General features: G+C 39.0%; 1 protein-coding gene across 2 annotated transcripts in view; it reads right to left on the minus strand.

Annotated features, from left to right (window-relative positions):
* Positions 1-24,553, minus strand: part of LOC5577804 (serine-rich adhesin for platelets) — a 572,874-nt gene that overhangs the window by 259,509 nt on the left and 288,812 nt on the right. For both annotated transcript variants that reach the window (XM_021840347.1, XM_021840346.1), the window contains exons 4-5: positions 16,762-17,346; positions 10,275-10,423 (exon numbers count right to left, since the gene is read on the minus strand). In XM_021840347.1, coding sequence (XP_021696039.1) covers positions 10,275-10,423; positions 16,762-17,329 — 717 coding nt within the window. In that variant the 5' untranslated portion in view covers positions 17,330-17,346. The remainder of the gene's footprint in view (positions 1-10,274; positions 10,424-16,761; positions 17,347-24,553) is intronic.

Consider the following 24,553-nt stretch of genomic DNA (forward strand, 5'->3'; position numbering starts at 1 on the left):
ATTCAAACTGACTGTTGTAGTGCTCTTAAATTTCTGTTGTAGCTTTCAATTTAAGTTTTCGATGAAATATTTCAAGCGTTACTGACAGACAGACAACTGTGGGATTTTATCTATATGATGGCTATAGTGGTCATGCGACTCAAAGGTAAAGAGAGTCTATAGAAGATTTTTGCATTTAATCAGGTATCAGAAGGCCGGCTTCAAAGGCACGTTCCCCACCAGTTGGGAGATTTGTACCATCGCCATATTTGAGCCTATTTCATCATCTACCCGATGGGAGAAGAGAACAAAGGGGAAGATGGAAGGAAATAGGAGTAGGGTCCCTTGAAGAAGGAAGATCGCATAAGCGAAATGAGGGCATGTAGCTCTATACCAAATTGGGTTCGAACAGCGCCTTAAAAAGGGCACTGCAAAACGCATGAGCGTAGAGAGAGCCTATAGCTCACTAACACATCGGGTTAAGAATAACAGAATGTCTTGAAGGTTCAGGCTTCTGAATTCAGTTTCACTTAATAAGTGTTAACCAAGTAATTGGAATCGCTGAATATTTGCCATGTGATAGTTGAGTCGGCAGTGGCCTGTCAACGCTCTGACCAAGAGACTGCAATTCTGCTATGTGCCATTCTGTAATGTACAATTTTGTTTGACGACATGACTCCAAACAATTCCAATATTGCTTGTGCTGAGTTGCCGCCCTAGAGTTTATCTGAAGCTTCACCCAGCAATTCGAAATTGGAATAGCTGGCTCAGGGCCAATGAAGTCATGCGATGCTCCATCGCGAGCTAGCTCATCAGCCAATTCATTTCCAGCGATGAATGGCCTGGTACCCATAAAGGGTTTACAGAGTTGGCTGAATTCAGTTCCTCAATTTGAGTTCGACATGCGATAACAAGCTTCGACCTTGAGTTGGCCGAAGCGAGAGCTTTTATAGCAGCCTGACTATCTGAACAGAAGTATATGACTTTACCCATTACGCGCTGTTGAAGTGCTGATTGCACTCCACACATAAGAGCAAACATTTCCGCCTGAAAAACGGTGCAGTTTCTACCAAGTGAGTAAAACTGATGCAGCCTCAGCTCACGAGAATATATTCCTGCACCAGCTTTACCTTCAAGAAGGGAGCCATCAGTGTAACATACTACATTGTTTGATATACTTCTTTCCAAATAGCCAGACGTCCACTCTTCCCGTGAAGGGAATTGTGTGGTAAATGTCCTGTACGGCAAGTTACAAGCAATTGTGAGATCACTTGGAGCAAGGACAATTTTGTCCCAATTTACTAAAAGTGGAAACAACGAAGTGTGTGTAGATCTACGATTCACTGGATTTTTCTCCAGTAGATCCGGTACCCTTAAACGGTAAGAGCAAGAAAGTGCTTCTGGCTTAAGATATATGTGTAGTAGCGCAACGTCGAAAATGGCTTCAAGCGCTGCTGTGGGAGTCGTAGAGAACGCACCAGACATCGCCATCAAGCACATCCTTTGGAGATGGCCCAATTTTGATTGGATTGTTCTCACTTCGCCATTTTGCCACCACACAAGACATCTATATGCCAATATGGAACAACTGTTGTGTAAATCCAATTGATATACTTGGGTTTGAGGCCCCAAGTTTTACCAAAAGTTCGCCGGCATTGACCGTAGGCCATGCAAGCTTTTTTGACTCTGAAATCAATGTGAGGTGTCCAAGAAATTTTGGAATCTAGAACGACTCTGACATACTTGACCTGATCAGTTACATTAATCTCAGTGCCGAAAAGACGTAAAGGTCGAATTCCATCGCGGTTTCGTCTTTCCGTAAAAAGAACAATAGATGTTTTATTCGCGTCAACCGGAAGGCCATATTGGCGACTCGACTACCTGAAGAGCACTTTGCATCAGGGCCGTACAATTTCATTTCATTGAAAGCATTTTCAGTCCCCAGCTGACTGACTCAAGCTTGCCTTTCAGTTGAAACACTACTGCTTCGTTTCAAACCGACAAACCTTTCCGTTCATCACAGCATGCGTAGTCTCTCCTTTCTATCTTGCTGTTTGTGCGTCGCGCGTCATAAATCAGAGTGTCACCGCAGCGAGCTGGCCTTTCAATCGGTAGTCTTTGTTTTTGGGAGCCGATTAATTTAATGAACGACGTCATGACCCGTGTAGTTTCACTATCTTTTTTCATTACGTAACAAATTGCACACATCATTATTGTACAAATAGTTAAATTTAATTTTAAACATTTTGATGGATTTCAATGAAATTAAATGAAACGAAATTCTTACTCTTTCATTTCACCTTTCTTGTTCGTTGATTTCAATCGGGCAACGAAACGAATGAGTGTGGAACGAAGGACGAAGCGAAGCAGTTGTTCGTCACCATCGAGACGACACAGCCAAGCCTTCGTGTTTCACATAATGCTTTCGAAAATGCACAGCCCTGCTTTGCATCAGGTCGAATAGGGTACTTACGCACATACCAACTATCAGAGCTAGATAGTCGTCGGCAAATCCATAAGTTGGAAAACCGCAATAGCGTATCTGCTACGAGATTCCACAAAAGTGGTGACATGACTCCCCCTTGGGGGCATCCGCAAACACTCAATTTTCGAATCGCTGCTTGACGCAATGTCTAGAAGAGTTGTCGGTTTTTGAGCATTTGATGAATCCAATTGGCAATCATTGTAGGTAGCCCATGGTTTCGTGCGGCTTCCAATATGGCATCGAAAAACACGTTATCAAAGGCACCCTCAATATCCAAGAGAACACCCAAGCAGGATTGCTTCTGAGCGAATGCTTTCTCGATATCGTATACAACCTTGTGTAAAAGAGTCACAGTAGACTTTCCAGATTGGTAAGCATGTTGATTCACATGAAGAGGCATGTTTGCCAAATAAATATGACGGATGTGATGATCGATAATGCGTTCCAGACATTTCAGAAGAAAAAGTCTAAAACTCTTCGCTTCTTCATACGACGCACGTCCTTCTTTCGGGATTAACTTTACAGTAATATCACGCCAGGATCTGGGAATGTACTCGGTAGCAAAACTGCTTACAAGTAGCTTTTTCAAAACATGTTTGATAAACTCAAATCCTTTTTGGAGCAGAACAGGATAAATCCCATCCACTCCCGTAGATGCTATGTCCACACATCCAGGGAAGTGTGTATTGAATAAACATTCTAACACTTCTTCATCGGAAGAAGTGGTAAATATACCGAACAATAGACGTATTTCCTGTTGAGGTCACCAACAGAAACATCGATTATGACAGCACATACATCTCTGGTAGTTAACTCAGAAATGAGTGTAGCAACGATTGCTTTATTAACGAGCACGCATGTGCGGGGCATGGAGTTTGCCATTTCAAGTTTGCTGAAAGTAGCAAAAACTGGGTCCACAAGGTTACCTAGATAGCAGTTCCCTCTACGAAAGTAGGGTTCTTGAACTAGCGCCACTTGGACTGCACCATTTTGCATGAGTCTGCAAAGATTGATCGTTGCTGTTCTTTTATGCTGAAGATTGATCTGAGCTAACCTAACCGTAGCCACTACCCAAACTAGGCAGGATAAAGCTTTTTGCAATCTCAGCACGTAAAAAACCAGCAACGACAAAACCAGATCGGTATCTATTTAAAGTCGCCAAAGGCGAAAGTGCACATAATGCACTGTGTAAAACGCATAATGCGAATCCATATAGGTGATAATTTAAATTAAATGTTGACATATTCATAATCCCACCCTTATTAAGCCTCAGGATAGAGACTGCAGAAAGGAAGCCGATTATCTCGGAGAAACACATGGTCACCTGCACCATTGCTCCGGGTAATACAGGAAGGGCTCAATACTGTGGATGGCGCTTAGTTGATTCTTAGCCAATTGAAACAATTGCTACCGACACTACGCGGCTATCTAGGCTGTTCGGGAAAAAGAGGTTAATATTGATGATTAACTCCTGACGTACTCCAGCAGTCGTTCAATTCAGGCAGTTTTCCAAGTTGATGACGTCATAATCCAGGTATTTTCGGAATCCTAAAACATTCTTGTACTCCTGCAAGATATTTCTGTAATTTAAAAATACTTATAAATAAAAAAAACACTTGAAAAAAATCCATTTGATAATTTTGCTGCACACGAAAATCAGTTGCTGGCTTGAGAAGCTTTCAAAATGTAATGCATTGTTATTGAATGCACGAAATCCACAAGTAGAGTTGTTTAATGCCTCAGCGATGCTGTATTAAGAAAGAGTAAATACACGGTGAACACGGCACCGTAAAACGTCAAAAAATTGGACTTGTGATTTCGTTCACTATTGTACTTGCTTGACCTAATCTCATCCCCATTTTTAATGTTTTGGACACCGATCGAAAAAAAATGAATTATTGGTAAACAGAAGTTGAAGTATGCGTGATACTTTGCACAGGAGAATTTAGGGTTCGTTCACAAATTTCATAACGCTGAAAATTACTATTTTTGACACCCACCCACCCCCTTGTATTGCATTTTGCATGAATTTTTTTTGAATTTTGTATGAGCTGTAACATTTTTAGAACCCCCTACAGCGTTATGAAAATTGTGACTGAACCCTTAAATCTCGAAAACTTATTCAAACAGTCTCAAGTCGGAAAGTAGGAAAATTTACTTATCGATCCTACGTGTTTTGCGGACGATATTTTACACATTCCGCTCTTATCCAACTCGATTTTTCACTTTTAGAATGCTTAATTTCTGGATTAACAAAACGGCGTAAGTAAGATTTCCAACTTTCGCAACCTAACCAATACTTTCACCGCTCCGTTATATGGAGAGACAAAAAAATCAGAAAAATCTAAATAAATGATGATTTGAAGTATATTAGTCCATAATTTGTTATCCACAGAAAAAAGTTTGAATTACATTATTCACGTAAGCTGTACATAATAATGAAGTTGACTATTGATTTTTCTGTATCCACTTACCCCACGGTACCTTATATCAATTTAATTTGTATGGTTGACATTTAAATCACAATACTAGAACAATTATTTCCTTCGGACATTTCAAAAGCCATCGAAACTTTGAAGAACAAAACAAACATGTTAATATCATTGAAGGTATTGTAGTTGATCATGCTTAGAGTTACTGAAAATTACCGACAGAAGTTTAAGTTTACTTTCAGATTGGCAGCCTATTGACGATCAAATGTGAGGTTATGTCGTGAAAGTTTTGCAACTTAGAATGCATATTTACGCTTCTATGTGCTTTGAATTGCCAACTTCTTACCAGTAAAATGATTGTGGTGATTTTTCTTCCAAAGTTATCACAAGTCATTTCGACTAGGATGCGCTAATCACCATTCTAGGACAGCGCCATCTTCGCATTTTAGCTTTGCGTTAGATCACCAATACTTATGAGAACACATAATATTAAAGAGAAACAAAATACATATTTCAGTATTGTTTTTTTCGTAAGGGCTTATCTACATTCATCGATTTCTCCTCATCGTTGCTCTCTTTGCGTTATTGCGAAAACCTTATTATCATTTCGTAACATATTTTTGTGCTGTAGGATGAAGATTCACTATATCTTGCTGTATTGAAAGAATTATTACAAATGTATCTTATTTAGCGAAGTCATTAGCGAAAGAGAGGATCGATGAAGAGAAATCATTTATGTCAGTTAGGCCCTAATGCAGTAACAGTGTAGATTTCACCTTTGCAACAAGATAAATAAAAATATATTTTACTTACAGGTCTTTTCTTGCACACTCAATTTAGATTTTTTAACTGATAATTTCAACCGAGATCCGCACAGCTGAGTAGTCGGCAAACAAATTTACTGGGATTTCAGGAAACAAAAGCCGAGTATCAGTAAATCACGTTTCGTTGCTAAGCAACCGGAAAATGTGTTAGCTGAGTCTTGCTTAATAGATTCGCACAGCCGAGCTCGAGAAAAAATCTAAGTGTGTGAATTATCGTTCTATTCTTTTTATTTTTTTATTTTATCGGCTGCTTAAGCTTTGTTAGTTTGAAAAAAAAAGATTATTGTTTCGCATCAATATTATGTCTCGGGTTCGGTATCATAAGGGCGTAACTACATATTTAAAGAAAACTTAAAAATTGACATCGAAGTTTTCAACAAACCAACAAAAGATTGTGTTTTGAAGTATATTTATCAGTAAAATACATTAATACTATCACGGCATTTGAGTATCCGTTGCCATATGAAGAACGCGTAAAATATGCTTGATAATGAAATAAATTGTAGTTACGTCGGTATGTCGCATTAAAAAAGTAACGCCAAGAAACAATGTCATTAGTTTTTGATAAAACCAAAAGGACTCTGAGAGTCTCTAAAAACTTCTGTTACTATTACATATCTACTGAAATAGAACCAGCTTCTTAACTAAGTGACGTTTGTATATATTCACAATTATTGAAACAAAACTGTCTCTATTAATACCATTGCAGTGTTCATGTACAGTTTACAGCGAAGATACAGAAAAATCTTGTCAATTTACAACCAGAATTCAAACTATTTATTACGAATTATTGTGCACTGGTTCCGAACAGTCCTTTTCTGTTCCTACAACATCGTGTGAGGCGTTTGTGCGGGATCTCGCTGTGCTGTATTCAATGATGTTAACACAAACCGAATGAAAAATGTTTGGCATGATTTTTAACATTACTCACCTACAGCCGCAGTGAATTCTATCTACATTTACACAGGTGTAAGCTTTACTACATCCTCGCAAATATTGAACTCGTACAACTACACCACATCGTGTATAAAACGATGACAGAACACGGAGCGAATATTTGCTGGAGGACGTTTTGTAAACACGGAGCAGTATCACAGTTGGCGTAACTTCGAGGGAAGATGCCTCATAAGTTACGCCAAATGTATATTTTTTCTTCAATTGTATTTACGTAGTTACGTCGATTTTTTTTTTTTGAAAATATAGTAGGTATTGCTAGAATGTTTTTAGTTATAGTTTTTGGTAGGTTTATAATTTTAGACTTATAGAGTTCTAACATTACAAAATCTTGTTTCCTGCCAAAACTGCAGATACGCCCTTATGATACTGAACGCGAGAAGTGAATTTCATTAATTTAACGTACACTTCGAGAATCCCGGGATTATCATGGCACGTCAAAACGTAGTCGTTATATACCGGAAAACGGAAAATTCCGAAATTTCTCGTATCCCGGGATTTTTCGTCCCGGGATGGACACTCTAACCACATTTCAAGATATCCTACTAAATTTCTAGAACTGCCACGAGAATTTTGAAAACTCCTATTGAAATTTAATAAATTAACAGTCAAATTTCTAGCTCGAGAAGATTTTCAAATATCTTTTGAAATCTATAATAAACACATTAGGGCATATTCAGCAGAGTTTCAATTCGTATGGCGAGTTACAAGAATTATGCAACTCGCCAAGTAGGTCAGTTGAAGGTGTCCTAATGTGTATATTAATTTTTCAAATAAACTAATATAGTATCAAATTTCCCTGATAAGAATATCTTTTTCCATTTACTTTAACAATATTTATATAATTTACTATCATTTTTAAACTAAAGCTATTCAAAACGTTATGCCATATTAAAAACTCACATGTCATAACAGCTACTGTACTGTCGTGAATCGCAAGTGAGTCCTATCCGCATTGTCGTCAAAATTGAGTGAAATCAATTTTCTAAACATCTTCCAATACTCTTTCAGCTGCACTAATGAGTCAATATCATTTGTTCGAAAAAAAAGTAGGAAAAAAGCCACAAGTCAAATTGTCCCATAATGAAATGTAACCGCATATCAGTCCCACCACAGATTTCCGCACCATGTAACACAACAAAGAACCGTGTTTTGATCATCTCTATATTTTTCTCGAAAAGATTCAATAGACGGCTCTTTTTAAAAGCAAAGAAAACACCTTGAAAGATGGACTAAAGACAAAAAGTTATCTGTTCACATTACGCTTGATTTATAATCACTTCTTTTTCGATCCAGTTTTTCAACCCCTCTACCGGCAGCTTCATTTTTTACCGTATTCAATCCTTAATATCTTTTTTGTTTCTCGATATTTTGGAACCATTTTTTCACAAGTTCTCAAAAAACTCCCATAGTTTGGAAATCCATGTCGTTGTTGATCTGGTTTTAAAGACAGTGGCGTGGCTAGGGTTTTTAGGACCCAAATTCAAATTCAAATCGAATTCATAATACAGTAATCTCTCCTTTACTCGATATTGAAGGTACCATCGAGTTAGGGAGGTATCGAATTACAGAACACAAAAGCAGTGCAACTGCGTTCCAAGGGACCATCGAGTTAGCCATGAAAACCAACTTTTACTATGGTTCTCTAACTCGATATCGAGATACGGAATATCGAGTAAGGGAGAGTTAACTGTATACAATGATATTTTGAATTTGTTTATCGGCATATCGGTCTATTTTGCTCGAAGTAAGAGGGAGCATGGAGAAGAAAGCAATGAATACTAGATGGATAGGTACCGTAAGGGAACGGCGAGAGATATTGGATTAAATGTTGAAGAGGGCATACCATATGAAACAGTATTACTTGAAACGTCCTTCCTTGTGGCTAACGTCCCCTATGGGAACGGCTTGGTGTGTTTTGAGAATTGGATTGGTTTGGTGTCTTCGCCGCACTTCTTCATCATCTCTTGCTGAATAAGTGCAGTGAGGACACTAGCTTGATCCGACTATATGGTCGCCTTATCATGTGATGACTCAAGTTATGTGGTTTTGAATTTACATTTAACGTTTCCATCAGACCGAAAATTTACCATACCCATTTTTCATGAATAACCACGTTTGACGGGCTTTTTATTCAATTATAGGTACTCGTTTTAGCCACAACGGTCATTCACGTCTGCTGTGTTGTTTAGATTTCCTATCAATAAACCACTCATGCTAATAAGCTGATTTTATCGGATCTTGTTCAAACACTCATCGGAAGTTCCCTAAATGTCCAACTAACTATTATCCAATTATAATGGGGTATTGGAGTTGCATGTGTCCATAACTTGTGAATAAACAGGGCCTCATTAAAAATTCAAATTCCTGCCCATCGAACGGTATGGTCCCGCGCATAGCTATTGGCATTATTAGCTGGCTCATGTTTTATGTAGCAACAACATGTACCACCGTTTATTACCACCACTATGAAGCTGTTTGTGATGGTAAGGTAAAAGATGGTGGTACACTAAACGGTCCACGGTCGTTTCCTCACGTCACGTTACGATGTAAGTTACAGCCACCTAAAAGTTCAATTTCCCTTTCATTTGCATTTTGATACATCCGAGTGACGGATGCAGATGACTGAGGCTGGTGTGGCAGTGGGTAATAGAGCACCAACAAACATGCTTCCTAGCTGGCGGCACTTCAGAAGTGATGTAAGATATCAACAATATCTTGGAATATTTGTTCTTTGGATTTGTTTGGATATTCCAGAAACAACGTTTATTTCCATACTGTACGCAATGGTTGACAGACTACGATAAAGTAGGTAATTGTGCTGGCAACACTGCCGCTAGAAATAATAGACCCAAATAGAACTCCCCATAAGTGACGTCACTCAGCATAGCGTATCATCCGACGGAAGGGAAGGCAACATGTTTTTGTATACACAGCGGACTCCGACTCACATCAACAGGCATGGGCGTAGCCAAGATTTTCATCAGGGAGGAGGGAGAGCTGCCTACTTCATTACCATTATTTCATCCATTTCATAGCTCTCTGAACCACTTTTTTAATCAGGCACAATTTTAACTTTTTTGGACAAGAATATTTTTTTAAAGAATGCTGAATACCATCTTTCCACTACGCCCATGTCAGAAGGCGTTGCTCAATGGCCTACTGCTCTGTACCCCCCGGCCAAGCTCCGCCTGCTTTGCTTCTGCTACGTGACATGACCTACAACTTCCTTTGGTGTTTTGTGTGCATTTTCATCACGGTTGCCCTGCGGTTTACGAGAAAGCGATAGCTATTACTCTGCACTGGCATCTATTAATAACCCCCCATGTATACGATTCGCGCGTATTTTTAGCAGGGGAAATTATTTTTGAACCGGTTGGGATTATTTTGAAATATTTGATTGTACACGCGAAGGAAGTGCCGCGTCTTGAGTGACGTACACGTGATAGATAAACTTGGGAAGGAGTTAACAAGATTTATACAACGTTGTAGATATTTGTTACTATCAAACGTTTTTTTGGAGCATAAAATATCTTTTTCCTCGACCATCTCCCAGTGTGTCTAATATTACAAAGCAAACATCGTTTTAATTAGTCTTACCTGGTAGCTTATTAACAGCGGCGTGTCTGGTCCATTAATTACGGTAATGTTCTCATCGTCTCCGTCTTCGAAGCTCTGGTTCATCACGATGCTGGAGCTTTCGTCGTCCAGCGAGCTGAGCAGCGGCTCGCTTTGGCCCGATGTTTCACCTAATACGAGAAGAATCGGTAAATTACGATTAGCTTTTGCTGCAGTTCAAGAAGATCAATATTATTTACAGGACAAAGAAACATTAATCTGTGAGCAATGCTTCGTTCTAGACATTTTTAGTTTTAGATATGGTTGGTGTCCAGACGGACCGGACTGGCATTCAAAAGATACGCTGTATACTTCGTCAATTTTTTTCCAATGTTAATTTGATACAGGTGAATCGTCAAACAGATAAGTTCCGTAATAACAACAAATAATGCAAATATATTGCTTTTCTGGATGCCTGGCGTATGTTTTTCTTAAAGCTAAGTAAGCTGTTTCGCTCAAGAAAAGTAAAGAAATTCCTTGACTGAATGGATCAAGAAATTTCCTACAGAGAGCCCCCTTTGAAGTGACATTTCTTCTCAACTGCGTACTGCGATCCGAAAAATGTGATTTTCTTGACCATTTCTTGGAAGAAATTTTCCACGCATCGAGATAGGCGATTCCTTTTCTTATCAGTAGCAAACCAGCCTTAAACCATTAAAAAAACACTTGGTTCAGTCTGTCTGAACACCGACCACATGGTAGCCAAAAAAGTTTCCGTCAAATAATTTCCAAACCTTGTTCTAAGCCTAAGGCAAAATGACACGTACACAAACGCTGTTCATAAAAATGTTAAGTTATGCTCCCTAAAGGTGTTTGAATCTTAAAAAAATCATTGTCAAAATAAACATCATTTGGAAATTAAGAACGCCAGTCCGTTTCATTTGCCCTAGTGGTTCTTACGAATACTGTATGTTTATCTGAACAATACTAAAGTGTCTGAAGCAGCAAACATTGCTCAAATAGAATATATGTCTGCATTCTCATGACAAGACTCGGACATTTTTGCCTAGCAATGGAATGTACATTATGCCGAATATAAAACGTAAACTAATTTTATTCAATTGAGCGACGAAACCTACGTCAACAGGGGTTTCATACAGCAAAAAGAAAAGGAAAGATACCAAATCTGATGGCAGGGGTCAAGCGAAACGGCCGGCAATTCGGTTTTGAAAAAGCGGAAGCCTAATTGAATATTATTCCTGAATTTTATACTACTTAAACTTGAGAATGAAATATAATTAAGATATATTAATTAAACGATTTCCCCAATAGGGTTTTTAAATGTTCAATGAAACCTTATTTTTATTTAATAACACGAAAGAGCATGTTACTGCAACTACTTTAGCCATTTTTTCCGCTCAAATAACGACTTGGTGATGTTAGGCCGGAACAAATTTGAAATTTTACTTTTGTCACCCCCCCCCCCCTTCAAATTTTTCAAAAAGTCAGAGGGGGGAAATAAATAAAATGTTTTATTTTCAGTATTGGTTATCACTATTTTTTGTGTTTTTTTTCGCTTGTTTCGTATTTCGTCCTTACGATGTAGGAGGGACATGGGATAACAGGTGTTATTGGTTTATAAGTCCTTAATCTGTTTGTTAATGGCAAAAGGTTTGGGATTTTTCTTGAGCGTTTTTTTAGGATAATGTTTACGCCATTTTTATTGTAACAGCGTAGCTTTAGAGAATAGAATATTTTAGTGATTATCATGTCTACAAACCTTCAAAGAACATCTTGTCAAATCAATACAGCAATTGGTTCATAAAATTTATTTTAATACATATTTTTCCAGGGGATTCTTCTTTTTCTTCTGGATATATAAATATTGAAAGGATGATGATTACCACAAGCTGCGTATCAAATGTCAAATGTTACATTACCTTGTCTTCATTGTGTTGTGTGAACGTTTTGAATCTATTTTTCGTTGAAGAATATAATCATATTTATGAGGAACATTGCCTCATATATATTTAAACTGAATGTAGAATAAGTGCCATCAATGCTGCTTTGCAAAGGTTTGCAAAGAATATGGCACAAGTGGGCGTAGAAGGGCAATACATATCATATTGCCAATTTTATTCTAAACTAGTGAAATATTTTTATTACCAAAAGAATATAACGTACATGTTATATCAAATTAAAACTATCTAAGTTCAATTTCAAGTTCTAAGTGCAACATTTTCGCAGTGTTCTTAATATTGTATGTAGTTTAAACACAATTTGAAGTTGCTCTTGTTGATTTTATCAATTTAGTATTTTTTGTCCCCAAAATCCAAAATTATGGATGAGAAACCTGGATATTGTTGTTATGAAAATTCTGATTATGAAAAATGTTATATGTACACTCACGTGCATAAGTTTGGGTTCACCCCCTAAAAAACATACAAAAGTGTTCAGTCTATATCTCTGAGATTACACGTCCAATTGAAGCTCTCTAAGCCGCATTCGAAAGGCAAAGAGTTATTCTTACCTCATATGTATTTTTACAAAAACATTTTTTGAATTTTGTATACTAATATTTTACTTAAAGTTGTGACATTTTTCAAAAAACACACTGAAAAAACATAGCAAATTTCCTCAGCACTCGATCAACCAAAATTTTAAAACAAGGTCTCATTAGAATCGTAATCTTATATCCTTTGAAAGGCGCTCTCGAAATTTTTGCGGAAAAATCTGAACACTATTCAAAATCAATGAAACAGTCATTCAAGTCATCGTGCAAAAGTTTGGGTTCACCCCTCAGTATGATGAAAATCGTTCAAGAGTTTGGGTTCACCTGAGTTGGTTTTTGTCAATATCTCTGCCATTCTTAAACCGATTTTAATAATTCATAGCTTTTTCAAACGCAAATAATAGCGCGTTTGAGATTCCACAGATTTTTCGTGTTTTAAGTAAGTTTAGGTGAACCCAGACTTTTACACGATACACCATACTGAGGGGTGAACCCAAACTTTTGCACGATGACTTAAATAACTGTTTCATTGATTTTGAATAGTATTCAGATTTTTCCGCAAAAAATTCGTTAGCACCCTTCATAGAATATAAGATTACGGTTCTAATGACACCTTGTTTTAAAATTTTGGTTGATCCAATGCTGAGGAAATTAGCTATGTTTTTTCAGTGTGTTTTTTAAAAAAATGTCTCAACTTTAAGTACAAATTACGTAAATAAAATTCAAAAAATGTTTTTGGAAAAATACATACTAAGTAAGAATAACTCTTTGCCTTTCGAATGCGGCTTAGAGAGTTTCAATTGGACGTGTATTCCCAGAGATATAGACTGAGCACTTTTGTATGTTTTTTAGAGGGTGAACCCAAACTTATGCACAGGAGTTTACGATCGATGTTACGAAAAAAAAAATGACGTGATAATAGTTCAAAACATTTGGATTGGTGGGTATATGTTGCAAAGATATGGTTGGGCAGCATATGAGGATAAAAAATGATAAATTTATCTGAATTTCCATTTTATTATTTATTGTCCCCCCCCCCTCGACACATTTTAATGAAAAGTGACAAAAGAAGATTTTAAGATTTGTTCCGGCCTTATTGACATATGTATAAAAAATGCTTCTAAGCCCAATGTGCCAAATATATGACTATGGACATAGTTTTTGGGAAGTTTTTTCACTATAGATCGATAAGTAATTTCTTTAACTAGCGTTTTATACAAAAAAAAAAACGCAACAGAAGAGGTTAATGTGACTCAGCTATTGATTGAAGAGAATGTAAACAAGGAGAGCCTCTCAATGTTAGATAGGTGCTCTGGAAAGGTTTCCCGAGAAATCTTTATTGTATGTCAATTTTCATCATATAATATATGCTTAAACACCGTCTCCACGTCCATACCTATGAAGCCTTACGGCGAAAGCATATACTGAATATTTGCCCAAATAAGCATCGCATAAACTGCCCATATTCGCATAACAGTCCCATGTATTTAGGAAATCTCATAGAACATGGTTGTGCTACTTTTCCCCGAATGTCGTTTCCCCGAACGACAGTTACCCGAATGCCAGTTCTTCGAATATCTCGTTTCTCCGAATAGCCCACTTCCCCGAAAAGTTTTTGGCACTTATATTTGTCATAACTTTATACTTTTCAGGGGGGTGAACGTACTGGTCATCTGATATGCGCCCTTCTTTATTTGATTGGCGGTTCTTACGAGTTTTATCATCCTTAGCATTCTTGGCAACATGCGTATAGTCGAGAATGACTAAATACCTCCTTCTTTTGATTGCTTATGGTCCTTTCTAATTCACCTTCCTGCCACATTAAACTATTAAAGCATGTTTTTGAACTGCTACACTTTTCGGGGAAACGGGTCATTCGGGGAACTGGCGTTCAGGGAATCGACATTCGGGGAAAAGTAGCACAATCGGTACCACTAATTCTCAATAATTAAAAAAACGCTGCACGAACGGAGCATATACTTCGAAAATCATGAAAAGTTCTGTGATGTTATGTCTGAACATTAGATTTTTTTTTGCTGGAATTCTGTCATACTAAAGGGCGAACACGAAATTATTGCGACACCGAAAATGTCATGCCAATTTTCTTATAATGTTTAGAATCAAACCAAAATTTTAGGGTAGTTTTATACACATATTTACTTTAAAAATCAAAAGAAAAGTTTATCGATGGAGCCTTGAGTGTGAAATTGAAGGCATTTTCGCTTGATCATCTCGCCTCCATCAAATTCTTTGAAGTGTCATCCGGAACCAGTTTCTCAGTGTTTTTTTTTTCCATTTTCTTAACATGTCCTTCTCGTTTTTGACTGTTTTCTTGCTCTTCCGAAGTTCCCGCTCGATTGTTGCCCAGTACTGCTCCACCGGGCGCAGCTCCGGACAGTTTGGTGGATTCTTGTCTTTTGGAACAAAGTGGACAGAATTGGTACTCCAGGACAGTTTTAGAATAGTGGCATGATGTCAAATCTGGCCAAAAATAGCGGAGCTTCGTCGTGCTGCTGCAAGAACGGCAAAAGGCGCTTCTCGAGGCACTCAGATTTGTAGATCTCGCCATTTACGCCTTTGTCACGAAAGGCTCACTCCTCAGTCCGCAAGAGCAGATGGCCTGCCAAATGAGATATTTGAAGGCGAACTTCGACATTTTCTTCTTCTTAAATTTGTCGTCCACATCGAACTTGCTCTTTCCGGTGAAAAGCTCCAATCCCGGAATTTGCTCAAAATCAGCTTTTATATACGTTTCGTCGTCGATCACACAGCAGCCATATTTTGTCAGCATCTTCTCGTAGAGCTTCCGTGCCCGAGTTTTAGCCGTCAATTGTTGCCACTCATCGCGGTTTGGGAAGTTATGTACCTTGTATGTATGTAGTCCAGCTCTCTTATTTGCATTCTGGACGTATCTCTGCGACATGCCAAACTTTTTAGCCAAATCACGGCTTGAGACGTTGGGGTTTGCTTTAATCATCCGCCTTTTTGTTCTCCGGTCACGGTTTTCTTCCAGCTCCTTTGCCGTGGTTCAACGTCAACCGCTCCTGGAACCGCTTCAACCCTCTGGAGGGTTGAATGGTGAATGTTCAACATTTTTCCCAACTGCCGGTGCGACAGGTCAGGAAATTCCAGGTGTTTGGAAAGAATTTGTTTTCTTGACTCGCGTTAGTTCACCTCCATTTTCGCCAACAGGACTTCGAGTTTGACAGTATGTAAACCCGACCAGAACCATATAACAAGATAATAACACATTCTTATCAGCAGCAGTTAAAAATAACAGAAGTTGATTTAATTTTGTTACCAAATTGGCTCTGTTCTCAACCTGTTATATTTTTTGTAACACGTTTATAACAAGTTTTGTTATATTTTTGACATCGCATTTATAAGTTTGTTGCAAATACCATCCGATGTTATAAACAGTAACATAGTTTGTAATAATTTTGTTATTTTGTAACATCCTTGCAACACATTCTGTTATAATTTTGTTATAATTATAATAGCGTTTGTTATATTTTAGTTTAATTTAGTGCAAATGTTGTTAGAATTTTTGTTATTTTAACTACTAACGGTACATGGTTTATAACAACTGGCGATATAAAACAATCATATCAGGGGAACACAATTTGTTAGAATCTTGTTTCTTCCGTCTGGTCGGGTAACAATACACATCAATGAGAAAGTATGCAAAATTTGTTATGTCCTGTTGAATGTGTCGCAATAATTTCGTGTTCGCCCTTTATATGGTTTTTGATAAAGTTTTACAGTTTTTCGATAACAACTATCTTATTTTTTTTTCTTTCTTGCAATACAGTTGCAATTCGAATTTAGACAAAGTTTTACCATAGATCATTTTGACACTGAGCTGAGCGCCGAATACCATAAGTTGACCTTACTCATGATCAATTATTTCTTTTTCTTGTGCAATATGAGGAGATAATGGTTTTAGACCTCCATGTCACTAAACTAACTATTCCACAAAATAATATTGAGGATTCAAACTACACAAATCTTACATACCCATATCGATCGAATCGTTCGTCTCGGTGTCGGTCGTCGTGGTAACGTTAGTCACGTGTGTCGAAGCCGAATCCGTGGACGTGTTAATCGTGGCTTCGGATGTCGTGGATGAACCCATGACTACCACCTTCGGCACAGCGGCCGATGATGACGACTGCAATACCGGAGCACCGGGATGTCCAACTGGAATAGTAACTGACGGTGGTCCGGTGCCGGCGATCGAGGCCGATTTGGGCGATTTGCTGATGCGGGCCTTCTGGAAGTAGAACCTCCGCAGGGCCGTGCTCGGATTGGTGTGCGTCGAAGCGGACGAGGAGGACGAGGGTGGAGTGCTGACGACACCTTCCGCATCGGACGAACCGCTCGAGTTGGCCGACGGGCTGGAAGGGCAAGTTCCGGCACTGCTGTGTACCGTCGCACTGGTGGTGAAGGTGCTACCGGCGGTGGCCATGGTGGTGGCTGCAGCCGGAGTGGCCAGCGCTGGAGGAACCTTTCCGACCGGACTCGAACTACTGCAGGACGACACGATATCCATCGGTTGCTGGGGCTGCGTAATGGACACTGTCATTGCACTGTGGTGTGGCACTGCGGTGGGAGAGAGAGGAAGAATTTGATAAGTATTGGTTTGATTCAGGGCTGTCCAATGTACAGCCCACAACATTCTATTGAACAGCATAAGCTGGAAAAGGGAAGAAATGTTAGTGTCTAATGATTATTGCTACAAGACACCGAGAAAAACGCTGCATCTCCAAAATCACCACGGGAAGGAAGTTCATTAGTGTGTATGGAACAACATTTTGGAGTCACCCTTACTTAAAACTAGTTGCGTTTTTGTCTAGTGGTTGAAATACATTGGTGGAAGAACAGAAACAAAAACAATGTTCAATCTTATTAACCTTCCTTCGTCCCTAACAAAAAGTTACTAATTGTGACTTAGGGTCGTTTTCGACCCGAAAATTTAAACAGCTCGCGAAAATCAATGTGTTGACCGAATTTAATTCTGTTGGGCTTAAATGAAGGGCACACATGTCTAGTTTTAGGAACCTTCCCGGAGATCCGGATTTTGTCACTGTGGCCACCGGGAACCTGCTACATATGAACAAAGTCCCTATAGAGACCCTTACTTTGACGACCTGTAGTTTCATAACTGAACAATTAATCTGAACCGTCCTCATGTTGTTGAACAGGTATTCACGTGGACTGTGAATAGAGATTCTCAAATCACTTAGTTATCCATACCCGGTTCCGGAAACCTGGAACATTCGAAAAGTATGTTTCCATCGCAGTTTTGTATATGTAATTCACATCGGCACTATTCGGTTGATGAATATTTGGGCATATTTTTTTCTGTAATAAGGAACCAATTACCGGCGCGCATTCCCTGAAAAATTTGTTCCAGTATGGTTAATGCGGAACCGGTTCCTGGAGTCCCGGGAGGTGACCAATCTGGACAATTCGATGAAATTACTCAGATTTGAACCCCAAAACCAAATGAATTGTGTCGAGTTCTTTACGATTTTTTATGTTTGGATGCATTTTGCCAAAAGAATGAATGGATGGTTATTCTGGTCCTTTTGGAGCACCGGAATGGCCACCGGGAAACCCGTAATATTGGACCACAAAGTTTAAGCACCAAAAGTAGGCATGTGTCGGGTCAATCTTCATGATTTTGATTACCTGTGACTTTGGTAGTTCAATTATTGATGAATGACCACTTTGGTTCTTCTGGCCCACCGAAATAACCCAGGAATGGTCTCCGGAAATACCCCTATTGTGGGACATTTCGGTTTTTGTACCACAACTAGGCATGCGACGGCTTATTCTTCATGATTTTGAATACCTGTGACTTTGATAGTTCAATTATTGATGAATGACCACTTTGGTTCTTCTGGCCCACCGAAATAACCCAGGAATGGTCACCGGAAATACCCCTATTGTGGGACATTTCGGTTTTTTTTTACCATAACTAGGCATGCGACGGCTCAATCTTTATGATTTTGAATACCTGTGACTATGTTAGTACAATTATTGATGAATAACCACTTGGGTTCTTTTGGCCCACCAAAAAAACTAGCGTATTGGGGGTCGTGGGATCGAAGCTAACCAAAATGATTTCATTACTTTTCATAAATTTAACATCTCATTATGTCTAAATTGACTTTTGTGTCTGCGATATTCAGGTTTTATTTTCGGTCAAATTAGCCATAATGATCAAACATCTATAACTGAACTAGAAAAGTCACAGGTATTCAAAATCATGAAGATTGAGCCGTCCATGCCTAGTTTTGGTACAAAAACTGAAATCCCTCACAATACGGGTATCTCCGGTGGCCATTTCTGGGTTATTTCGGTGGGCCAGAAGAACCAAAGTGGTCATTCATCAATAATTGAACTAGCAAAGTCACAGGTATCCAGAATCATGAAGAATGAACTGTCGCATGCCTACCAAGCAACCAATAGTTCGGATTGTACTTAAGCAGTGAACTTCATAGACCACTTTTGGTGTAAATCTAGTTTTAGTGAAACTTTTTCGCTGATTAAGAGAATACTACGAATATTAAATGAACTTGACTCTCAGACGAGTAACTCATGAACTTTTAAACAACTTGAAAGTTCAGATCAAGTTTGAATTGAACTTGCTTTGTATTTGAAGGTAGAACTCAAACTTAAACGAGCTTTATGTAAATTGTAAAGTTCGGTTAATTACTTAAAAAGTGAGCTGATTAAGCTAAAACATGCCCTATTATCCAACTTTAGGTTGCTTGGGTAGCTTTTGTACAAAAACTGAAATGTCCCACAATACGGGTATCTTCGGTGGCCATTCCTGGGTTATTTTGTGGTAACAATGAGTCAGAGTGGTCATTCATCAAAAATTGAACTAGAAAAGTCACAGGCATTAAAAATCAGGAAGAATGAGCCGTTACATGCCTAGTTTTGGTTCAAAAACTGAAATGTCCCACAATACGGGAATCTACGGTGGCCATTCCTGGGTTATTTGAGTGGGTCAGAAGAACCAACGTGATCATTCATCAATAATTGAACTAGCAAAGTCACAGGTATTCAGAGTAATGAAGATTGAGCTGTCGCATGTCTAGCTTTTGTACCAAAACTGAAATGTCCCACAATACGGGTACCGTGCTGCATCAATACCCGAACGCTTAAGTCGACAGAAATGTTCAAACTTACATTTAGGTATGTTTGGTTAAAATATTCTTGAAATGTTAATATTCAACATATTATTACACTTCAGATCTTCATGAAAGTGACAAAATTTTCGATATTATTCATGATTTTGACAAGTAAATCAACGAAATATAGGAGCGTGTCTTATCTTTAAATCCGGACACCTGATCAAATGATGTTTTTAAATCCGGACATTTTTGGATCAAAATCCGGACACTTTCGTTTTATATGACATTTTTGCATATCTTCTCAAGAAAATCATACAAACTCGTCGAATTAATATGTTTTTATCAATTCGACGTACGTTTTTCCCTATACTGTCACAAAGAACAATACATAACTAATATTAGTGATTTAATTACCTGAACTGAATCACGCGTGTGGCTTAAACTCGCTAACGTGTGGCTGGAATCTCAGATATACGCAATTATTCTTACATGACACCATTTTCTTATAACTCACAACACTTTACATGTATATATTTCAAGTCTCTTATGTCTCTTGTTTTATATATCAAAAACATCATACACTAGTGAAAAGTGGGTCTTCCACACGATGTCCGGGTTTAAAAACACTGACCCGTAATCCCGGACAGTCTCTTTAAACTCCTTTTAATACACATTTGCTTCATAATTCACAATAGTTATGTTATTAAACATTAAAAGTATATCTCTGTATTTAATTGTATTCAAAACACTTCATGAAAATATACTTCACACACTCTTTCTTCAACCTTTGGTTTGGGTTGTGCGTTCAAAGATCTAAATCTGCATTCACAAGGACCTCGAAGGGATGCATCCGACAGAAACGATTAACGTGTTGTTATTTTTAGTAATTATTTGGCAATGTTAACTAGATTGAAAATTATAGTATGATAATCTTCAATGTTTAAAGTATAGACTATGAAAAAATCCTAAACATAAAAACATTCAAATTATGTATAAATTAATGAATATTATCAAAGTGTCCGGATATTGGTACCGTCCGGATTTTGATTCACCACGGTATCTTCGGTGGCCATTCCTGGGTTATTTCGTGGTAACAATGAGCCACAGTGGTCATTCATCTAAAATTGAACTAGAAGAGTTACAGGTACCCAGAATCAGGAAGAATGAGCCGTTACATGCCTAGTTTTGGTTCAAAAACTGAAATGTCCCACAATACGGGTATCTACGGTGTCCATTCCTGGGTTATTTGGGTGGGTCAGAAGAACCAACGTGGTCATTCATCAATAATTGAACTAGCAAAGTCACAGGTATCCAGATTCATGAAGATTGAGCTGTCGCATGCTTAGTTTTGAGCATGAGCATGAGCATGAGCATTGATGACCGTACAATTCGTAGTTGCTACTCCGTGATTAACCAGAACTAGCGGAATTGCACAGGGAACCAATAGATGGGACTTGGGTCTAGTTTTCCATCCTCAATGTACACGTTCCGAAAGTTCTGTTTTCAGGGTTAATAACGGCGCCGGCCACGTCCTTACGGTCATCGAGGAAGGGAGGGATTGTTAGTGTAACATCCGTTGTTACAAGAGACCGAGTATACCTCTGCATCTCCACAGATGTTACGGGAAGGAAATGTTTTAGTGGGAAGGGATCGACAATTGCACAGCTCAGGATTCACTTTGGTAAGTGATGCGATCTATGCAATCGTATTCACACACATATATACATATACTAAAATAAACATATACGCAACAATGTCACCTCATTATGTGGAAGACTGGTGAGACCTTTTCAATTTTAACATGTGTCACCGCACAGTATAGAGGACTGGTGAACCAATTCAACACATACACACTTATTCACACATACGCACACTAATACGTACACACACACTACACACATACAAATACACACTCACACATTCAACACACACGCGCGCTCGCACCCAACCTAGTGCTGGAGCTATAGCCAGCAACTTGACTAACATAATTACCTGAGAGAATCATTTCTCTCAGTGTATTATTCGTTTCCAATTATGCTAATGGTCACTCATTCTCTAACATAATCGGTGACTAGCAAGTATATAGAGATTACGTATTATCTATCTATCTGTTGTCACTTATACTAGTTAAACGTGCTTCAGTTCAGTCTTGGCAGTTTTTCGTCACGCTGTGGTTTTGAGTTGTGTTGTCAGTTTTTTCGCGGTTTTCGAGTCAAGCCAATAATTTTGGTTAAAATTTCACAATGGAGCACGTATTGGAAAAAAATGGCGATCGATTTTGGCTGATGGTTATTCCAGGTGATGGAGATTGCTTGTTTGGGTCGATCGTTCATCAAATCTACGGTATGACCCCTGCGCATCCATTGTTCAAGAGTTACAGTCATCAGATTCGCATAACGGCAGTTGCTGAAATACGGAGGAATCTTCCTTACTACTATGACCAAGTGGCTTCCCATGCTGCTGATGAATGTCTCCAGGCTACTGATGAGCTTCTCCAGTACTTGTCTGTTAGTGATCAGGTCGAGTGGTATCTAGCGAAATTGGAGACTCCTGGGTTTTGGGGTGGTGAGGAGTCTATCTCAGCTTTAGCGAACCATTATCAAGTTATATTTACACTGCATCAAGAGGAGGGTACTGCTATCGAGTTCCGGCCATCAGATTCTGGAATGCTTCACCTTCCACGCTATGATCTGTATTACCGAAGTCTTGCCCCGCCGGTCCAGCTTTTCCGAGAGATTGAATCCAATTTGCCCAGAGTGAAAACGCATTATGACAGTGTAGTATGTATTCGTAAAGCAGGCTCTACCCTCGACCGATCTACAGGAGTGATAGTTCAGTTACCGAGCCTTAACTATCCTGTTCGGGTAAGATGGTTCGGAGACAATCCTGATGGTTCACTGCTATGTATAATTCATCAGTTGGCTAGGAGCGAACCCTCCGAAGAGATTTTATATAAGTTTCGGTGCCTGATTGCTGATGAAGTTGATGACTACCCTACAAGTTTGGATTCATGTGTATCCCCAGAGAGCAAATGTAACCTTTCCTTCCCATTGAGAGCCGAGCGCCGAGGTGAAAATAGAGCAGCTTTTGTTGTTCTGTCGAGAATGCTGAATATTAACATATTCGTACATGATATCCAAGAAGAGGATTCCATGCGCTATAGCCCCACAGTAAGCCATGCTACGATTAATGTGCATATAGTTGCTGATTTCAGTCAAGCTGTGCCTAATTACGGTAGTATTTTTTGTGCTCCTGACATCTTTCGAACGGCAAGAACTCCAGCTTCATCCGACCATATGACTGTTGCCCAGAGGGCTGCTCGAAAGGAGGCCACTGATTCACAGCTTACCGAACCTTCAGTGATCAATGTGGATCCCAAGCAAGGCCTACGGTTTGCATCACTGAATGTCAATGGGTGTCGAAGGGAAGATAAGCGTGAGTCTATAGATGGTCTATTGCTATGCCATGGCGTTCATATAGCAGCACTCCAAGAAGTGAATCTTGACTGCATGTATGTTGCCACATCGAATTTCCGGTGGTATGTGGGGGAATCTTCTAATACAAACCGAAAGCGAGGATTAGCAATTTTGATTCGTCATGGATTGAATGCCGAGATTAGAAACAGCATTTGCTCTAAGCCCAGTATTCAGCACGCCGAGATTCTCTATCAGGTATGTATATGTTAAAACCAGAGCGATTAGTCCATCTGATTCAGTATATTCCAGGTACAGTCATCATTCCGTACTTTGAATATCATAAATGTACATGGGCCCAATTATGATGCGGATCGATTCTTTTCTGACTTGGGTGTGGTTGTTGGAGAGTTGGCAGATAGTCGTACCCTTATGTTGGCCGGAGATTTCAATAGCCATTTGTCATGCACAAACCTAACGACCGAGGAATCTAAACTGATTGGACGATTTGCTGGGCATAACGAATTCAACAGCAATGATATACAGATGAGAATGTTTTTGAGTTTAAACAACCTCGCTGTACGGTCCACGCAGACAAATTCAAATGAGGGATTTAGGTGGACTTGGACAAATGGAAAGTCACGTAGCCAAGTGGATCATCTTCTGACTCATCTGCAGTCGGGATTATACCTCAAGCGTCTACGTGCTTTGGTGCCTTCTAGCTTTTCCACTGACCACAAACTTCTTTTGTGTAGCATTGTGGAGAATCATTTAAAGCCACCATCTCCTACTCGACTAAACGCAAAACCTAGACCGAAAAAACAGAACACCTTGGAGGCTGCCTTACTGAGACTACCAGAGGTGCAGAAGAAATATCACGAACAGCTTGAAACCAAGTTTGTGATACTCGATTCTCAAAATAGTTTGGACCAGAACTGGGAAAGTTTCAGAGACAAAGTCAAGAGCTCAGCGGCTGTAGTCCTATCCAAGTCTTCATCGATTCCTTCAGATCAGCGTTGTCGTAAAGCTTTTGCTGAAGTACAGAAAAGTCTGTTTTGGGTGAATCGATCTGACCATCCTAAGTGGCAGCATAAGCTTGTTGAAGCTAGGGAGGTGTTACAGAGGAGTATTCGCGAATACGAGGAAAGAGAAATTGAGAATTTCTTCGAAAACTTACATCAGTTTCCGGCCGGCGAACGAATCAACCGTACGTATCGATATTTAAAGAAGTTTACCAAAAAGAAGACG

The sequence above is a fragment of the Aedes aegypti genome, chromosome 2 (genome assembly GCF_002204515.2).
Source record: "Aedes aegypti strain LVP_AGWG chromosome 2, AaegL5.0 Primary Assembly, whole genome shotgun sequence".
NCBI classification, from domain to species: domain Eukaryota; kingdom Metazoa; phylum Arthropoda; class Insecta; order Diptera; family Culicidae; genus Aedes; species Aedes aegypti.